This window comes from Lepidochelys kempii, chromosome 1 (genome assembly GCF_965140265.1).
Source record: "Lepidochelys kempii isolate rLepKem1 chromosome 1, rLepKem1.hap2, whole genome shotgun sequence".
NCBI classification, from domain to species: Eukaryota; Metazoa; Chordata; order Testudines; family Cheloniidae; genus Lepidochelys; species Lepidochelys kempii.
In genome coordinates, this window is record NC_133256.1 from 259,288,613 (window position 1) to 259,303,587 (window position 14,975).

Here is a 14,975-nt window from a genome sequence, read left to right on the forward strand (position 1 = left end):
ACTGCTCTGGAGATAAGGAGTCACACCACCTTTGGCTTTAAAGTCTATCTAGTTGGGTCTTGGATGAGAGACCTCTAAAGAAAAATCCAGGTAATACAGGACGTGAAGCTGGCAATTCTTTAGGTAGAATGTGAGTCAGTACTAAGCTCATCTCACAACAAGGTTCAAGAGGTACCATATTTTGGATGAGATGAAACTGAGTCTGACTTGAAGATATTACAGACACCATGTCACTTGACATGGGTAAGGATGTCAAGTTTGACAGTATTTGAATTTTGGTGACTATGTTCTGACTGAATGTTCCCTCTGCAGTTTTATTTAGGTATACAGAACTTTCACTTTCTTTGCTGAAAAGTTCTTTAAGTATGCTATTAGACAAAATAAAACTCTTAGAAGTGGGAAAAGCAAAACTCTTCCATGCACATTAAGATTACAAATACCATGCTCGAGCTTACGTAAAGTATATACTTTATAAAGGCACTGGTGCAGTACAAGAATCACTCTGGAGGCCTCAATGAAGTCAGCACAGGAGCAGATTTTGGACCTTAACCTTGCATAGGAAGTGAAAGCCATCTATTTTAATGTCCTAAAGACTCAGGTACTCTGGGGTGTAAAACCCAGAGCACAAGGAGTTTGAAATAAATATGCAATCTAATGTCTTCATATTCCAAGGAGTTTGGGGTTAAAACACCCATATGAAGATAGCAAAGTTGGACAAAGTCTGTCTTCTTTCTCAGCCTATTCAAGAGCTGTGCAGACTTTCCCAGGGCACATTCCCCCATCTCTCCCCCAACTTCCACCTGGTAGGGCATCAATGTGGAAGTGTGATTTAAAACTTATGAGAAGTTTCATACTGCAATGATTCGAAACAGAACTTTCATATGCTAAATAGATTTTAGACCAAACAGTTCTATTCTGAGGTCTATTTGCATGCTCAGTTTGACATTTCAAAGTCTGCCTCAGATTTTTCCCTTACAGCTATAGGGATTTCCCTCAGATTTTCACTTTTGGGCTGAGATTGAGCACCGATTGTATCAGCCCAAGAACAAAGAGAAAGTTATGAAAAAGAGAGAGGGAATTTTATTAGAAGGTACTTTGCTATTTTAACTAGTGTGTTTACTGCTGAAAAACAAGATTTTTATCTACACCAATTTTAGCTTCACTGCTTAGCATGGAGTCATAACTAAGATATGTACATTTTTCTGTACTGAGTGCAACACCTTTGACATTTGCACTATTGGTCTAAGTGGCTCTTTTCACATTTAACTCTATGGTGGGCTTCTGAATGATCTTATTGAGCATCTGGGCAGGCACATATTACAGTATGTGGCTATCAGTGCTATGGTTGGAAAGACATTTCCATGATAAACTTCTTATACTTCAGCCATATCTGCACTAGACAACTGAACTGTTCTTAACTGAACTAGTGAGAACACCAGCTTAAATTCAAAAGCAGGAAGTGACAATGCCCAGATAGAGACAGTTAAATACAAGAAAATAGAAATGTGATAGCCACTCAAATATAGCTTCAGAAAAAACAAACATTAGGCAAGCCATTTTCCTCCCTTTCCCTCAACACCCATCTCAGCTGATTCTTTCAGAGACTAAAAGCTCAACAGATGTTGGCTAAATAAAGTTTATTAGAAACAATTTCAACAGGTTGAAACAGTAGATAAAAGGAAGGCTAACGCAGGCCTTGAAAAGATGAACACAGTAACAAGTTTGTGGTTTTGATTTTGTGTGTGTGAGTAAGGCTAATATCACTCATTACAGGACAACTTCAATGGAGACAACCCTAAACAGGACTGGACTTTAGGGGCTATTGAAGTTTATGACTTAACAGGAAACAGCTTCTATAAACATGGAAGACTAAACTCCTATCTAGGTGTCAATATTAAGTATTACCATTTGCTAAATGTATGCAGAGCCAGTCATTCCAGCTACTTTGCAAGTCACCTATACATTAGAGAAAGGCAGCCAAAGGCCTGCCATGTGGTAGTACTCAAAAGCCTAGGAATCTTTTCCCATTAACTTGCAGAGAATGACTTAAAAAATCAGCACGTGAAAGAAGACCATCACCAATAACTAAGGACATCAGGGCAAAGTTTTGACCTAAAAAAATTTCTTCCAGTATTATTCATAGACGTCCTGGAAGCCAATACTGCAGATCACACCTGTTCAGGTAAAGATTTGCTCCCAGGTATTGTGATCATGAAAATTAAAGATGTCTGCATGGGCCAAAGGCATTGTACACATTTCCCAAGCTTAAGGCATTCCAAACAATGATTTCTTGCTATGCTTTTGATTAGCATAGAAGGCTTCAAAAAGCTATGAAAAGCTGTTTCAGTAGGTCAGTGTGCCCAGGGTACTAAGTATTTCACGTCTGAAAGCCATCTGGGACTAATACCCAATTTACTTGTTTAAATAAAAAGATCAATAAGACACCTTTATACCTGCCCATGTCAACTTGTCAGAGTGTCTCAGTTTTGTTTCAGCCCCACCCATAATTTTTCTTCAACAACTGCCAACAGATTTACCCTAGGGCCAGCTAGTGGGATGCTTCTCTGAACTCCAACACCATAACTGGTTTAACAGGTATGGAATATTCTTAGCATGGGAAAAATGGGCTTTCATATATGGTAATATGGAATTTGCCAGATCAGTTCATCCAGCCCAGTGTTCTGCCTTTCAACAAGATTTATCCATACACATTCAAGAGACAACAAGCCTTCTCATTCACAACTGGGTCAGATCTAGTAAAAGTAGTGTAATGAGAGTCCCACAAAACCATGCAAGAGAGGGAGAAAATAGTTCCAAAAAGCTAGAGTGCATGCTGTACTGTACAATTCTAGGTTTGTCTAGAATATCTTGGTGCAATGGAAGGTCAGGAGTATTAACTAACCACAACCAGCTAGACAAATAGCCTACAAAGTCATCCCAGAGTGATGCCACCCACATTTTTAGAGTTTCATTAACTGCTTGTCATTTGTCTTAAGGGGGGAAAAAAAGCTCCCAACTTGGATAAGAAAGATTTTTCCTCTCCCTGTAAGTGAGAAGAGAACATATGTTGTGTCCTCATTGTGCATGTTTATGTTTTATGACTACAAGTCCTCACCTGCATGGCTGCAAGAACCTCTGGGTCGCTGAGAATTTCATTGAGACCAGGCATCCCTGCCATGCCTGGCATACCTCCAGGCATACCTCCCGGAAACCCACCTGCAAATAGAAAAAGACAAGAATACAGAAAGGAAAAAAGTTCAGTCATCTATATATAAGCACATGCACATAGCCCAGGACAGCCCCTGTCTTTTACCAGACCCGGTCAGGAAGGTGAACAAACAGGTCTTCCACAAGGCTACTGTTGTTCCCCCAACTAGAAAGTAGGGGGTTCATCACCTTCTCTTCCTGTGAATATATGCATCTCATTTCATCCACATTTTTGGAATCTAAGGCAATAAGAGGCTCATAACAATGGCTGCAGTTATTTCGGGTTTACTCACCAAACCAGGTATAGCCTATCAGCTCAAATTCAGTAGCATAAAAAGGGTTTAAGTGTCTGAGGCAGAAGTAATATGGGGCAGGAAGTCAGCAGTGAGACACCTCATGAACAAAGCACACTCAGTAGAAATCTTAGGCTGAATGCTTAGTCATATATTAACAAAATAAGCAAAGTGCCATAAGAGATGCCAATTTTGGACACTAAACCAGAATACATCATGTGTGTTGTGCTGAGCATGGGGTGGGGTTCCTGCCTATTCATCAATTTCCTAGCAGAACTGATTCGAAGCCAGCATGCACTTAGTGTACCCCACCTCCAGGAAAGTCTTCTCATGTACTGACACAGAAGTCCCAATTTCTCCCCAATACTCATTGCAAACAAAATATAGTGCCAAGAGCATGCAACTATTATTGAAGGTTTATTATATTCCAATGCTGGGAAAGAGATGGCTTCTCTCTGAATAGTACAGAAATTATGTCTTATTAAATGAATTCTACTACTCAATGAACCACAGCTCTCTCCCAGCACATATTTCCCAGTATTCAGTCTGAATTTCCCTTCACCAAGTCTCCTCATATTACTCTTCAAGAGAGCCCTCCAGGCCACCCTGGACAACTCCTTTCCTTCCTAAAAGTATTTTTACAGAGTTCTATTCCCCACTTCTAGCTGGCTAAGCAATACATTATATTCATATTCTTCTCATACACAACTCTCTTCAACCCAACGATCTTCACTGTTGAGCTCTGAATACTCTCACATTTATTTACTACACACCATGAGTCACTCAGTAGTTCGTAGAAAGAGTACCTCTCTCCTTCATCCCTCCAAAAACTAAAGTCTTCTCAAGTTCCTGATCTCACAGCCTTGTCCTTTCACTGAAGGGTATCGAGAATAAATGAAAGCTTTGGCCCTGCCTCACATGAAGAAGCCAACCTCCTTCTGTGCCCGATTAGGATTCCCCAAAAATGAGGTACCTGGAAAACCACCAAACTGAGCTCCTCCTGCCTGTCGCCGGGTTTCTTCCTCCTGCAAATGAAAGCACATCATTCCAGAAAGAGCAATGAAATGGCAGACAACCTCCTACTACCTAAATGGCCTTTTGTGAAAAAATGTCAGCTAAATTCGAGACACTTAAGAGCTGGGATAGTCAACAGGCAGACCGCAGGCCAAATCCATACTGCCAGATGCTTTTGAACGGACCACAAAATCTTTTATTTACTTATTATTGTAGGGCTTTGTTTTTTCTGTTTTTTAATTATTATTTAAACTTTTCTCTGGAGTCTGGACCCTGACTATACCTTGACCAAGAAATTTTGAACTAGCCAAAAAAATAATTGGACTACCTCTGCTTAAGAGACTAGTGATGAGGGCCCACATACAACAGAACTGAGAGGAAAACCAGATGGCAAGGTGGAGAGGAGGGTACGTGAGAAACTAGGAAAAAAAAAAAGGGGGGGGGGAGAGGGAGTTAAAAATTAGAATCATGTTCAGCAAAAAACCTTTGTGCTGAGATCCTACTTACTGCTGCTCAGCCGTGGATACGGGCAACTCATATGCTTCAGTTACTGTTAAAAGTTGAATTTTTAAGAAAACCCTTGCCCTGCTGCATGGCCAAAAAGGAAAGTGAAAAGTTACACGGTGGTAGAACTGGTAACTCTCATTCCAGATTCAATAGAATCCGAGGATGCACAATCCACCTCTGATTTCATTGTCTCAGCTAGTCAAGTAACCAAGACACAGCACCTAGCACAATTGGGTCCTCGTCCATGTTTAAGACTCCTAGGTGTTATCGTACTACAAATACTAAAACTCCATTTTAAAAAAATATTCATGGAAGGGGTTACATACAATAGAATTTCTACCAAAAAGGTTAACCTTGCATCACTCCCAAGATTATGCAACACTTTTTAAAAAAAAAAATCAAAAGCTCACCCTCTGTGCTCTCTCATGTTCCTCTCGGGCCTTCTTTACTCTCTCCAGCCTTTCCTTGATTTCTTTTTCTTCACGCTTTCGTTCATACTTCCTGCGATGTTCAGCAATCTTCTGAGCCTGAGGCAGGAAGAAACAGTGAGTATTCTTGTGCATTTCCAATAGAGCCATCATAATATGGAAGTTTTCCTTTGAGATACAGCATAAATTTAGCCACTGAACTAGTTTCAGTGAGTTTTTAAAACAAGTGTTGACGACTTCATCATGTAGCATTAATTGACTTTAGAGATTACATCTATCACATAGCCCTTACAAATACTGTCAGCAGTACTGGGGCCTAACAACATGGCTAGGCTAGTCAAAATATGCACTTCCCCAACATACTCCCTTTCTACATGAAGCTCTGGGATTTACCAGTCCCCCTATCATATCATCCACATCATAGAGCTCCCCAACCCAATACCCTTTGGCCAGCAAGAACAGGCAGAGAAAAGCCTGGCCTCTTCCACAGACAGTCAATACCAGTTGTTTGCCATACAAACAGGGAGCTTCCACAAGAACAATACGAAGAACATTTTTGTTGCTTCCAAAACCACCACCACTGTGCATGCAAAATTTGATCATTAGGGCAAAAGGTCACTTCCTGATTCTACTTTTGTAAAACGTTGGGCTTTTTGTCTTCTAGAGTGTCTTTATACGTAAAACACTTACATGAAGTTCCTTATTAAACCAGAGCTTCCCTGAACTCAAGCAGGGAAGGAGAGGTGGAAAAGAAGTTGCTTCTCACAAGCGGCTTGTTCTCCAAATATATTGCCTCTACAGAGTCCCACTGCGGAAGACTAGCTAGCAGTGATCTCCTTAAGGAAGGGAGACAAGTGAGGAGCCCTACAAGTGGAAAAGTAATTGAAGCACTGCCCTCCTGAAACCAGGTTCCTGTTTTAAGTCACTGAACTCCACATAACAACCCTGCAGATTTCAGATAATGGCATGTATCTATAATTTGCCTGAGGCGGTCATTCCTCTGGCTAAAAGCTCACACCCTGAGACTCAGGCACAAGAACACTACCTAGTACATACATGACTGCATATACTCTTATCCTTTTATAGAGAGCCCTTGAATTGAGATGGCTTAAACCTTATATTTCTCTCGAGGCCACACATGGTCAGCCTTTCTACACAGCTTAGTCCTATATAGTAAACATTCCCTCAGAATCCAGAGTACACAGCCTTACCTCTCCAGGGGTTTCTGGGGCTTTGACAAATACAGAGGCAGTAATATATTGATGTGGAATATGAGAATAAGTGTTTGCTGTTGAGGTCTGCCATTCCTAGATTCTCCTGCCATGGTAAGGACCATGAAAAACAAGGGGTAAGTTTTCAGCAGAACTTAAGTCTCATTTTCAGAAATGACAGACGCTTCGCCCTGGTCTACACAACGAGTTTAAATAAAATTTAACAGCATTAGATTTAACCCTCACCTGTCCACACAGTGAAGCCATTTTTGTTGACTTGAAGTACTCTTAAAATCGATTTCTGTACTCCTCCCTGACGAGGGGATTAGCGCTGAAATCGACATCCCTGGGTCTAATTTGGGGTAGTGTGGACACAATTCAACAGCATTGGCCTCCGGGAGCTATCCCAGAGTGCTCCATTGGGACTGCTCTGGACAGCACTTTCAACTCAGATGCACTAGCCAGGAACACAGGAAAAGCACTGGGAACTTTTGAATTTCATTTCCTGTTTCACCAGCATGGTGAGGTCATCAGCACAGGTGACCATACACAAAAGAGCTCCAGCATGGACCAAACGGGAGGTACTGGATCTGATCGCTGTATGGGGAGACGAATCCATGCTATCAGAAATCTGTTCCAAAAGATGAAATGCCAAAATATTTGAAAAAAAATCTCCAAGGGTATGAAGGGCAGAGGCTATAACAGGGACCCGTAGCAGTGCTGTGTGAAACTTAAGGAGCTCAGGCAAGCCTACCAAAAATCCAAAGAGGCAAACGGCCGCTCCGAGTCAGACCCCCGGACATGCCACTTCTATGATGAGCTGCATGCAATTCTAGGTTGTGCCCCTACTACTACCCCACCCCTGTACGTGGACTCCTGAAAAGGGGGGGGGGAGGAGGAGGAGAGGTTGTCTCATGCAACAGGGATGAGGATTTTGGGGACGAGGAAGATGAGGAGGAGGATGAAACCGTTCTCCCCGACAACCAGGAACTGTTTATCACCCTGGAGCCAATACCCTCCCAAGGCAGGTTCCTGGATCTTGAAGATGGAGAAGGCACCTCTGGTGAGTGCACCTTTGTAAATATAATACATGATTTAAAAGGAAGCGTGTTTAATGATTAATTTGCCCTGAAGACTTGGGATGCATTCGTGGCTAGTACAGCTACTGGAAAAGTCTTAATGTGTCTGGGGATGGAGCGGAAATCCTCCAGGGACATCTCAGCGAAGCTCTCCTGGAGGTACTCCCAAAGCCTTTGCAAAAGGTTTTGGGGAGGGCAGCCTCATTGCGTCCTCCATTGTAGGGCACTTTACCACGCCAGGCCAGTAGCACGTAGTCTGAAATCCTTGCATAAGAAAGCATGGCAGCGTATGGTCCTGGAGTTTGCTGGCATTCAAGCAACATCCGTTCTTTATCTCTGTGTTATGCTCAGGAGAGTGATATCATTCATGGTCACCTGGTTGAAATAGGGGAATTTTATTAAGGTGACATTCAGAGGTGGCCATTCCCACTGGGCTGTTTGCCTGTGCCTGAAAAGAAATCATCCCCGCTGTTAGCCATGCGGTGGGGGGAGAGGTGAAGCGATCATCCCAGAAAATTGGTGGGGGGAGGAAGAGAAGCGACCTTGTACTGAAAGCACACGTGCTATGTAATGTTAACAGCTTGGTTCACCATGAAAGAGTCTTCCCATTGTTCTCTAAAATGTGTCTTTTTAAATACTACTCTCCTTTTTTCCCCTCCCACAGTTGCAAATGTTTCAACGCTCCCCCACCATCTCTAGCCCAGAGGCTAGTGCAGATAAAGCGGCGAAAAAAACGCACTCGTGATGAAATGTTCTGAGCTCATGCAGTCCTCCCGCACTGAAAGAGCTCAGCAGAATGCATGGAGGCAAACAATGTCAGAGTCCAAGAAAGCACAAAATGAATGCGAGGACAGGAGGGATGCCTGAGAGGAGAGGTGGGGGGGGGATCAAGATGATAGGTGGCGGCAGCGTGATGAGAGGAAGCAGGTTGCAATGCTGAGGCTACTGGAGGATCAAACGGATATGCTCCGGCATATGGCTGAGCTGCAGGAAAGGCAGCAGGAGCACAGACTGCTGCTGCAGCCCCTGTGTAACCAACCACCCTCCTCCCCAAATTTCATGGCCTCCTCACCCAACCACTCCACCCCAGAGGGCTGCCCAAGCAACAGAAGGTTGGCATTCAATAAGTTCTGAAGTGCAGTGTGGCCTTGTCCTTCCCTCCTCCACCACCCCACCCAGGCTACCTTGGCAGTTATCCCCCTATTTGTGTGACGAATTAATAAAGAATGCATGAATTTGAAACAATGACTTTATTGCCTCTGCAAGCAGTGATCGAAGGCGGGAGGTCTGTTGGCTTACAGGGAAGTAGAGTGAACCAAAGGGGTGGGTTTTCATCAAGGAGAAACAAAACAGAACTGTCACACCGTAGCCTGGCCAGTCATGAAACTGGTTTTCAAAGCTTCTCTGGTGCACAGCGCACCCTGTTGTGCTCTTCTAACCACCCTAGTGTCTGGCTGCACGTAATCAGTGGCCAGGCGATTTGCCTCAACCTCCCACGCCGCCATAAACGTCTCCCCCTTACTCTCACAAATACTGTGGAGCACACAGCAAGCAGTAACAACAATGGGAATATTGGTTTCGCTACGGTCTGAGTCAGTAAACTGCGCCAGCGTGCTTTTAAATGTCCAAATGCACATTCTACCACCATTTTGCACTTGCTCAGCCTATAGCTGAACAGCTCCTGACTACTGTCCAGGCTGCCTGTGTACGGCTTCATGAGCCATGGCATTAAGGGGTAGGCTGGGTCCCCAAGGATAACTATAGACATTTCAACATACCCAACAGTTATTTTCTGGTCTGGAAAGTAAGTCCCTTCCTGCAGCTTTTGAAACAGACCAGAGTTCCTGAAGATGCGAGCGTCATGTACCTTTCCCGGCCATCCCACGTTGATGTTGATGAAACGTCCCTTGTAATCCATCAGTGCTTGCAGCACCACTGAAAAGTACCCCTTTTGGTTCATGTACTGGCTGCCAAGGTGGTCCGGTCCCAATATAGGGATATGCGTTCCGTCTATCGCCCCACCACAGTTAGGGAATCTCATTGCAGCAAAGCCATCCACTATGACCTGCACATTTCCCAGAGTCACTACCCTTGATAGCAGCAGTTCAGTGATTGCGTTGGCTACTTGGATCACAGCAGCCCCCCACAGTAGATTTGCCAACTCCAAATTGATTCCTGACTGGTAGCTGTCTGGCATTGCAAGCTTCCAGAGGGCTAAAGCCACTCGCTTGTGAACTGTGAGGGCTGCTCTCATCTTGATATTCCTGCGCTTTAGGGCAGGGGAAAGCAAGTCAAAGTTCCATGAAAGTGCCCTTATGCATACGAAAGTTTTGCAGCCACTGGGAATCGTCCTCTACTTGCAACACTATGCAGTCCCACCAGTCTGTGCTTGTTTCCCGGGCCCAGAATTGGCATTCCACGGCATGAGCCTGCCCCATTGCCACCAGGATGTCCAAATTGCCAGTGCCCGTACTTTGAGAGAGGCATGTGTTTATGTCCTCATCACTCTTGTCACTGCGCTGTCGTCGCCTCCTCGCCTGCTTTTGCAGGTTCTGGTTCTGACCCTGATCATACTACAGGATAATGCGCGAGGTGTTTACAATGCTCATAACTGCTGCGATGATCTGAGCGGGCTCCATGCTTGCCGTGGTATGACGTCTGCAGGAAAGCAGAGTTGCAGCGGAAGCGGGAGCCCATGACAGCCAAACATGGAGAAATTTGCTACTGAGACAATAGCAGCACAGCAGAGTTGCAGCAGAAGTGGTGGATGACGACGGTTAGCACCGTGCATGTTTCCCGAGGAAGAACACACGTACCCGGGAGCCTATGACAGACAACATGGAGAAATTTGCTATCAAGACAAGAGCAGGAGAGCAGAGTTGCAGCGGCAGCAGTGGTTCAATGACAACGGTTAGCAGTCCTACTGCACCATCTGCTGAAAGCAGTATGGCGTCCACACGGAAAAAAGGCGCGAAACGATTGTCTGCCATTGCTTTCACGGAGGGAGGGACGACTGACGACATGTACCCAAAACCACCCGCGACAATGTTTTTGCCTCATCAGGCATTGGAAGCTTAACCCAGAATTCCAATGGGCAGAAGAGACTGTGGGATACCTACCCATAGTACTGTGGCCGTACTCCGGAGACTTAATGTGCTTAGTAGGGACACACAATCAACTGTATAAAATCGCTTCCTAAAAAAAAAAAAAAAAAAAACCTACCTAATTTCGTAGCGTAGACATACCCTTAGAGCCTAAATCTTGCACCTTCAGCCAGAAGTATTACTGAATGCAAGAATCCATGGCTCAAAAGGGCCTTTTCATGAATCTAGCAAATAGAGTCTAAAAAATCAATAGGATTTTAGATGAGAACGTACACATTCGTAAAATGTTTTGAAGTCTCAGGATTGACAGATGTTGTGGTCTCTTTCACAGAGACATAGTAAGCAGATCACCAGCCATGCTGCTGAGTAAAGGAATCTGAGATCCAGAAGCATAACCCTGTTTCTCTGCTGGGTGAAGGAACACTTGACTCATGAGAAGAATGAATGGACAGGCTGGAAGCTCTGAGAAATAGGTTTGCCATGTCCTGAATGACATGATTAAGACTACTTTCTCTCAATATGGTAAATGAGAGAAGACAAAGCAGCTTTCCCTTAACTCCCAGTGTAAAAGAAAGACATTCATTAAGCACTGTGGCTCCTTGCCTGCTCAAGCAAAACTTCAGACACTTATTGTACTGATTTGTAGCAAAGAAATCCATATCTGGATGAGTCCACAAGGCAGATAACAAGATGAGCCACCAAGACTTTGAGTCGCCACTGGTAATGATCAGCATCAGATGTACGCTTAAAAATGTAGCCTATAACCTAATAGGATAGAGCAGACAGGTTCTCTTCATTTTGGATGCTCAATTCCTACAGAAAGGCTGCCTCCTGATGGAGGCAACGACTTCCACTTTCTCAAAGTAATATATCATAACTAAGGCTGCAAGTCTTTCACAGAGGTCACAGATTCTGTGACCTTCTGGTACTTCTGCAGTGGCCAGTGTGGCTGACCCTATGGTTGCCCAAGCAGTTGGGGTGGCCCCAGGCATCTGGTCCCAGGGGCCGCCAGAGCAACAGCAGTCCTGGGTTCTGCCTGGACCAGCAGCAGCAGGACCCTGGGCTGCTGACATCCTCACTCATGGAGTAGCAGTGGCAGGACCCTGCCCCTCCTTCCCAAGCAGCAGCAGCACCCCAAAGCCCCCCAAGATTTAGTCAGGAGTATTTATAGTACAAGTCATGGACAGGTCACAGGCCGTGATTTTTTGTTTATTGTCCATGACCTATCCATGACTTGTATTAAAAATATCTGTGATTCAATCGAAGCCTCAATCATAACCATGTTAACTGTAGGAATCTACATTAATTACCCTTCAATCTGTGGAAGGATAGATTTATGATAGAGTCTGATGGCTCCTAATTCAAGGAAGAGCATGTGAAGTTTTATTCCTGAGGCTTCCACACACCATGATTAAGTTTGAAGAGTGCTTTTAAGATCTCTACTGAGACGAGTCAACCAAGACTATTATCTGATTAATCATCCAATTAAAACCTTGAAGATTGCTGTGGGTAAATACTGCCAAAGAGTGAGTACTGGACTTTCTGAAGTGGAAACACTCACGTCCAACTGTGATTGTTTGGTTTTTACACCAGATTCAGCCACCCTTGCAAGGGTTGTACACCTGAAGCCTTGCAAAGTTGGAGACAAAAGTGCAGTAGACATCAGGCTCACTCAGATAATTTCACTGGGCCTTCTAATCTAGACTTTGCTACCTCCATTCTCTGGATGAATTCTTGGACCATTTCCCTAGGCAGTCAAGCTAGAGCTCACAGAAGGTCCCCTCAGATTCTGCAGGAAGACTAGCCCTTGAGCTGTAGCCAAGACATATTCAGTTTACTGTATAGATAAGAAGCAGCAAGGCACAGCATGGTAACTCTTGCCTTGCAGGAAAGACTGATCTTTTAGCAGACAGTCATCCAGGTATGGATATACCTAAGGCCCCCCCATACAGATTAACTGTGAACACTGCCAAGCATTTGGTGAATACCTTTAGGGGTGCTGCCAGTCCAAAGAGAAGAACCTTATATTAGTTGTTGCCGAAGATACTTCCTGTGCTTTTGCCTTATCAAGGTGTGGAAGGAGAAGTCTTCAGAAGTAGGGTTTCATACCAGTCTTGAAGATTGAGAGGATTATACTCCCCACAAGAGACAGATAGAATTTTGTTTTCCTTAGGTAATTTCTTCAATTTGCAGAGGTCTAGAACAGAGCCTTTCCCAGTATGGTTGCCAAGACCTCCTTTTGCAGCAGTTTCTGAGAAGAATGCTTGCAAAAAATAAATGGAGTTGAGATATGGTATGGCTTGTAACTGGAAGGAATACCCGTTTATGGGATCTAGGACCCACTGATCCTCTTGCATACGCAGATTCTGAAGCAGAGATTTCAGGAACTTTTTGGATAAAGCCTTGTAGATATTCCAGCATTTGGCAGTGTCCCTCTCTGAGGCATTTCACGTCTATCTGAAGCAAGAAACAGCGTGTGCCGAGTCAGAGGAACCTACCCTACAGGCTTCCTAAGTGGCTCCATGACCTTAAGCAAGACCCACGGCAACTAAAATGTAACACTTGATCCTGGTCCATACCTATTAAAACAGCACATGAACTATTTACCACTATGTAAAAATAACAAAGGAGAAAGGGATAGAGTGGTCACAGAACCAACCTAACACGTGAATGAAAAGAAACAGAGGAACCATTAGACAAGATATTTATACCATCAATTTATGCAATGTCTAACTTGGAGAAATATTACACACCTTCCAACTGTTAACTACTGCTCAGAAATGGCTCACTGATCACATGACTCAGCATGGAATGTCTGCAGCGGTATTCTGCAGAGGCAAATTCATAAAGGAGAATGATATCTGCTTTTAAGGAAAACATATGCTGCCCCCCAGTGGTAGAATAGTGGAAGAAATTTACTATAGAAATCATAGGCTGAGAGAACATTGCTGCTGAATATTCACACTAGTGAGAGGAGTCCATGGTGTCTCTGAGCCTTAGGAACTTTCTGGAAAGCAGGATCCACTGCAGCTATCTGAGTGTCCTCCTCTATTCTGAATACTCAGAGCTGGGGTTACAAAGGGATGCAGGACTCCAACTGTCTCAGCTCTTTCTGCTAAACTCAGATAACTCCAAAGAACAAGAGGGAAAGTGACAGGTAATTATGAATATGCAGAAGCACCACACTCAAAGATCCAGTTACCCACAACTGGAAATGGAAAGAAAAATCAAGGCATTTAAACCACAGAGTTGTTTTAGAACCTCATCTCTGAATGTTTGATACTGCAAGAGCACTTATGTAGCCCCAAAGGAAAATGTCTGCAACCTTCAGAAGCTTCCAGAAGTCTAACAAGCAAGAGTAGGCAGAAGCCACCATGAAGAAGCCAATTTATTCCATTATCCCACCCTCACTTACTCTTGGCTGCACCTCCTTCAGCATGGCACTAGCCTCATCATCATAATCCAGTTTACATGCCAACGCAAGGTCATGTGCCGCCTCCTCCCAGTGACCGAGGAGTCTGGAATCGAAGACACCAATATGGGGTTAGTAGTGCTTGCTCATCTCATCCTTCAATTCGCAACAGACAAGGTGGTAGTCAATGTCCCTTTACATGGATCCACATGAACCTTGTATAAGTGGACACACAAATGCACACCTGAATGGTCACAGAAAAGTCAAGACTTGGTGATAATTACTGTAGATCATGGAAAAAGAGCCCCAGGAGCATGAAACACTTAGGGGATACTTCCCTGCTGCTTTATACTCCTACAACACAACTGCCACTTTTGCTTCAAGAGAAGCCAAATGGGTGCTGTGAAGCCAATTAGTGCCATTTCTCTGAACAGCAGAAAAGAAGTTGCTGTTGTGAAAAACAAGGTACTCCCTACCCAAAGTGGCAAGGTATTGTATAGTCAATTAAAATTTTTAAGTAAATAGTATCTATTGTCAAAGAGTTTGTTGCTTCCATAGGCTGAGCTGTACACCCGGCTAGGCCCTTGTCCGCCCACTCTGGTCAGAACACCTTGTTGATTTTGGTGGAAGTCAGAAATCCAGAAAAGCTTGCTTTTCTAGTTTTCACCAAAATCAGTATGGTTCTGATCAAAGCGGGGAGGGAGCCGAACGGGCCTAGCT

General features: G+C 44.0%; 1 protein-coding gene across 2 annotated transcripts in view; it reads right to left on the minus strand.

The window, feature by feature from the left end:
- Nucleotides 1-14,975, minus strand: part of ST13 (ST13 Hsp70 interacting protein) — a 32,690-nt gene that overhangs the window by 1,930 nt on the left and 15,785 nt on the right. For both annotated transcript variants that reach the window (XM_073327136.1, XM_073327137.1), the window contains 4 exons: nucleotides 14,259-14,361; nucleotides 5,432-5,548; nucleotides 4,474-4,525; nucleotides 3,116-3,216 (listed from right to left, as the gene is read on the minus strand). In XM_073327136.1, coding sequence (XP_073183237.1) covers nucleotides 3,116-3,216; nucleotides 4,474-4,525; nucleotides 5,432-5,548; nucleotides 14,259-14,361 — 373 coding nt within the window. The remainder of the gene's footprint in view (nucleotides 1-3,115; nucleotides 3,217-4,473; nucleotides 4,526-5,431; nucleotides 5,549-14,258; nucleotides 14,362-14,975) is intronic.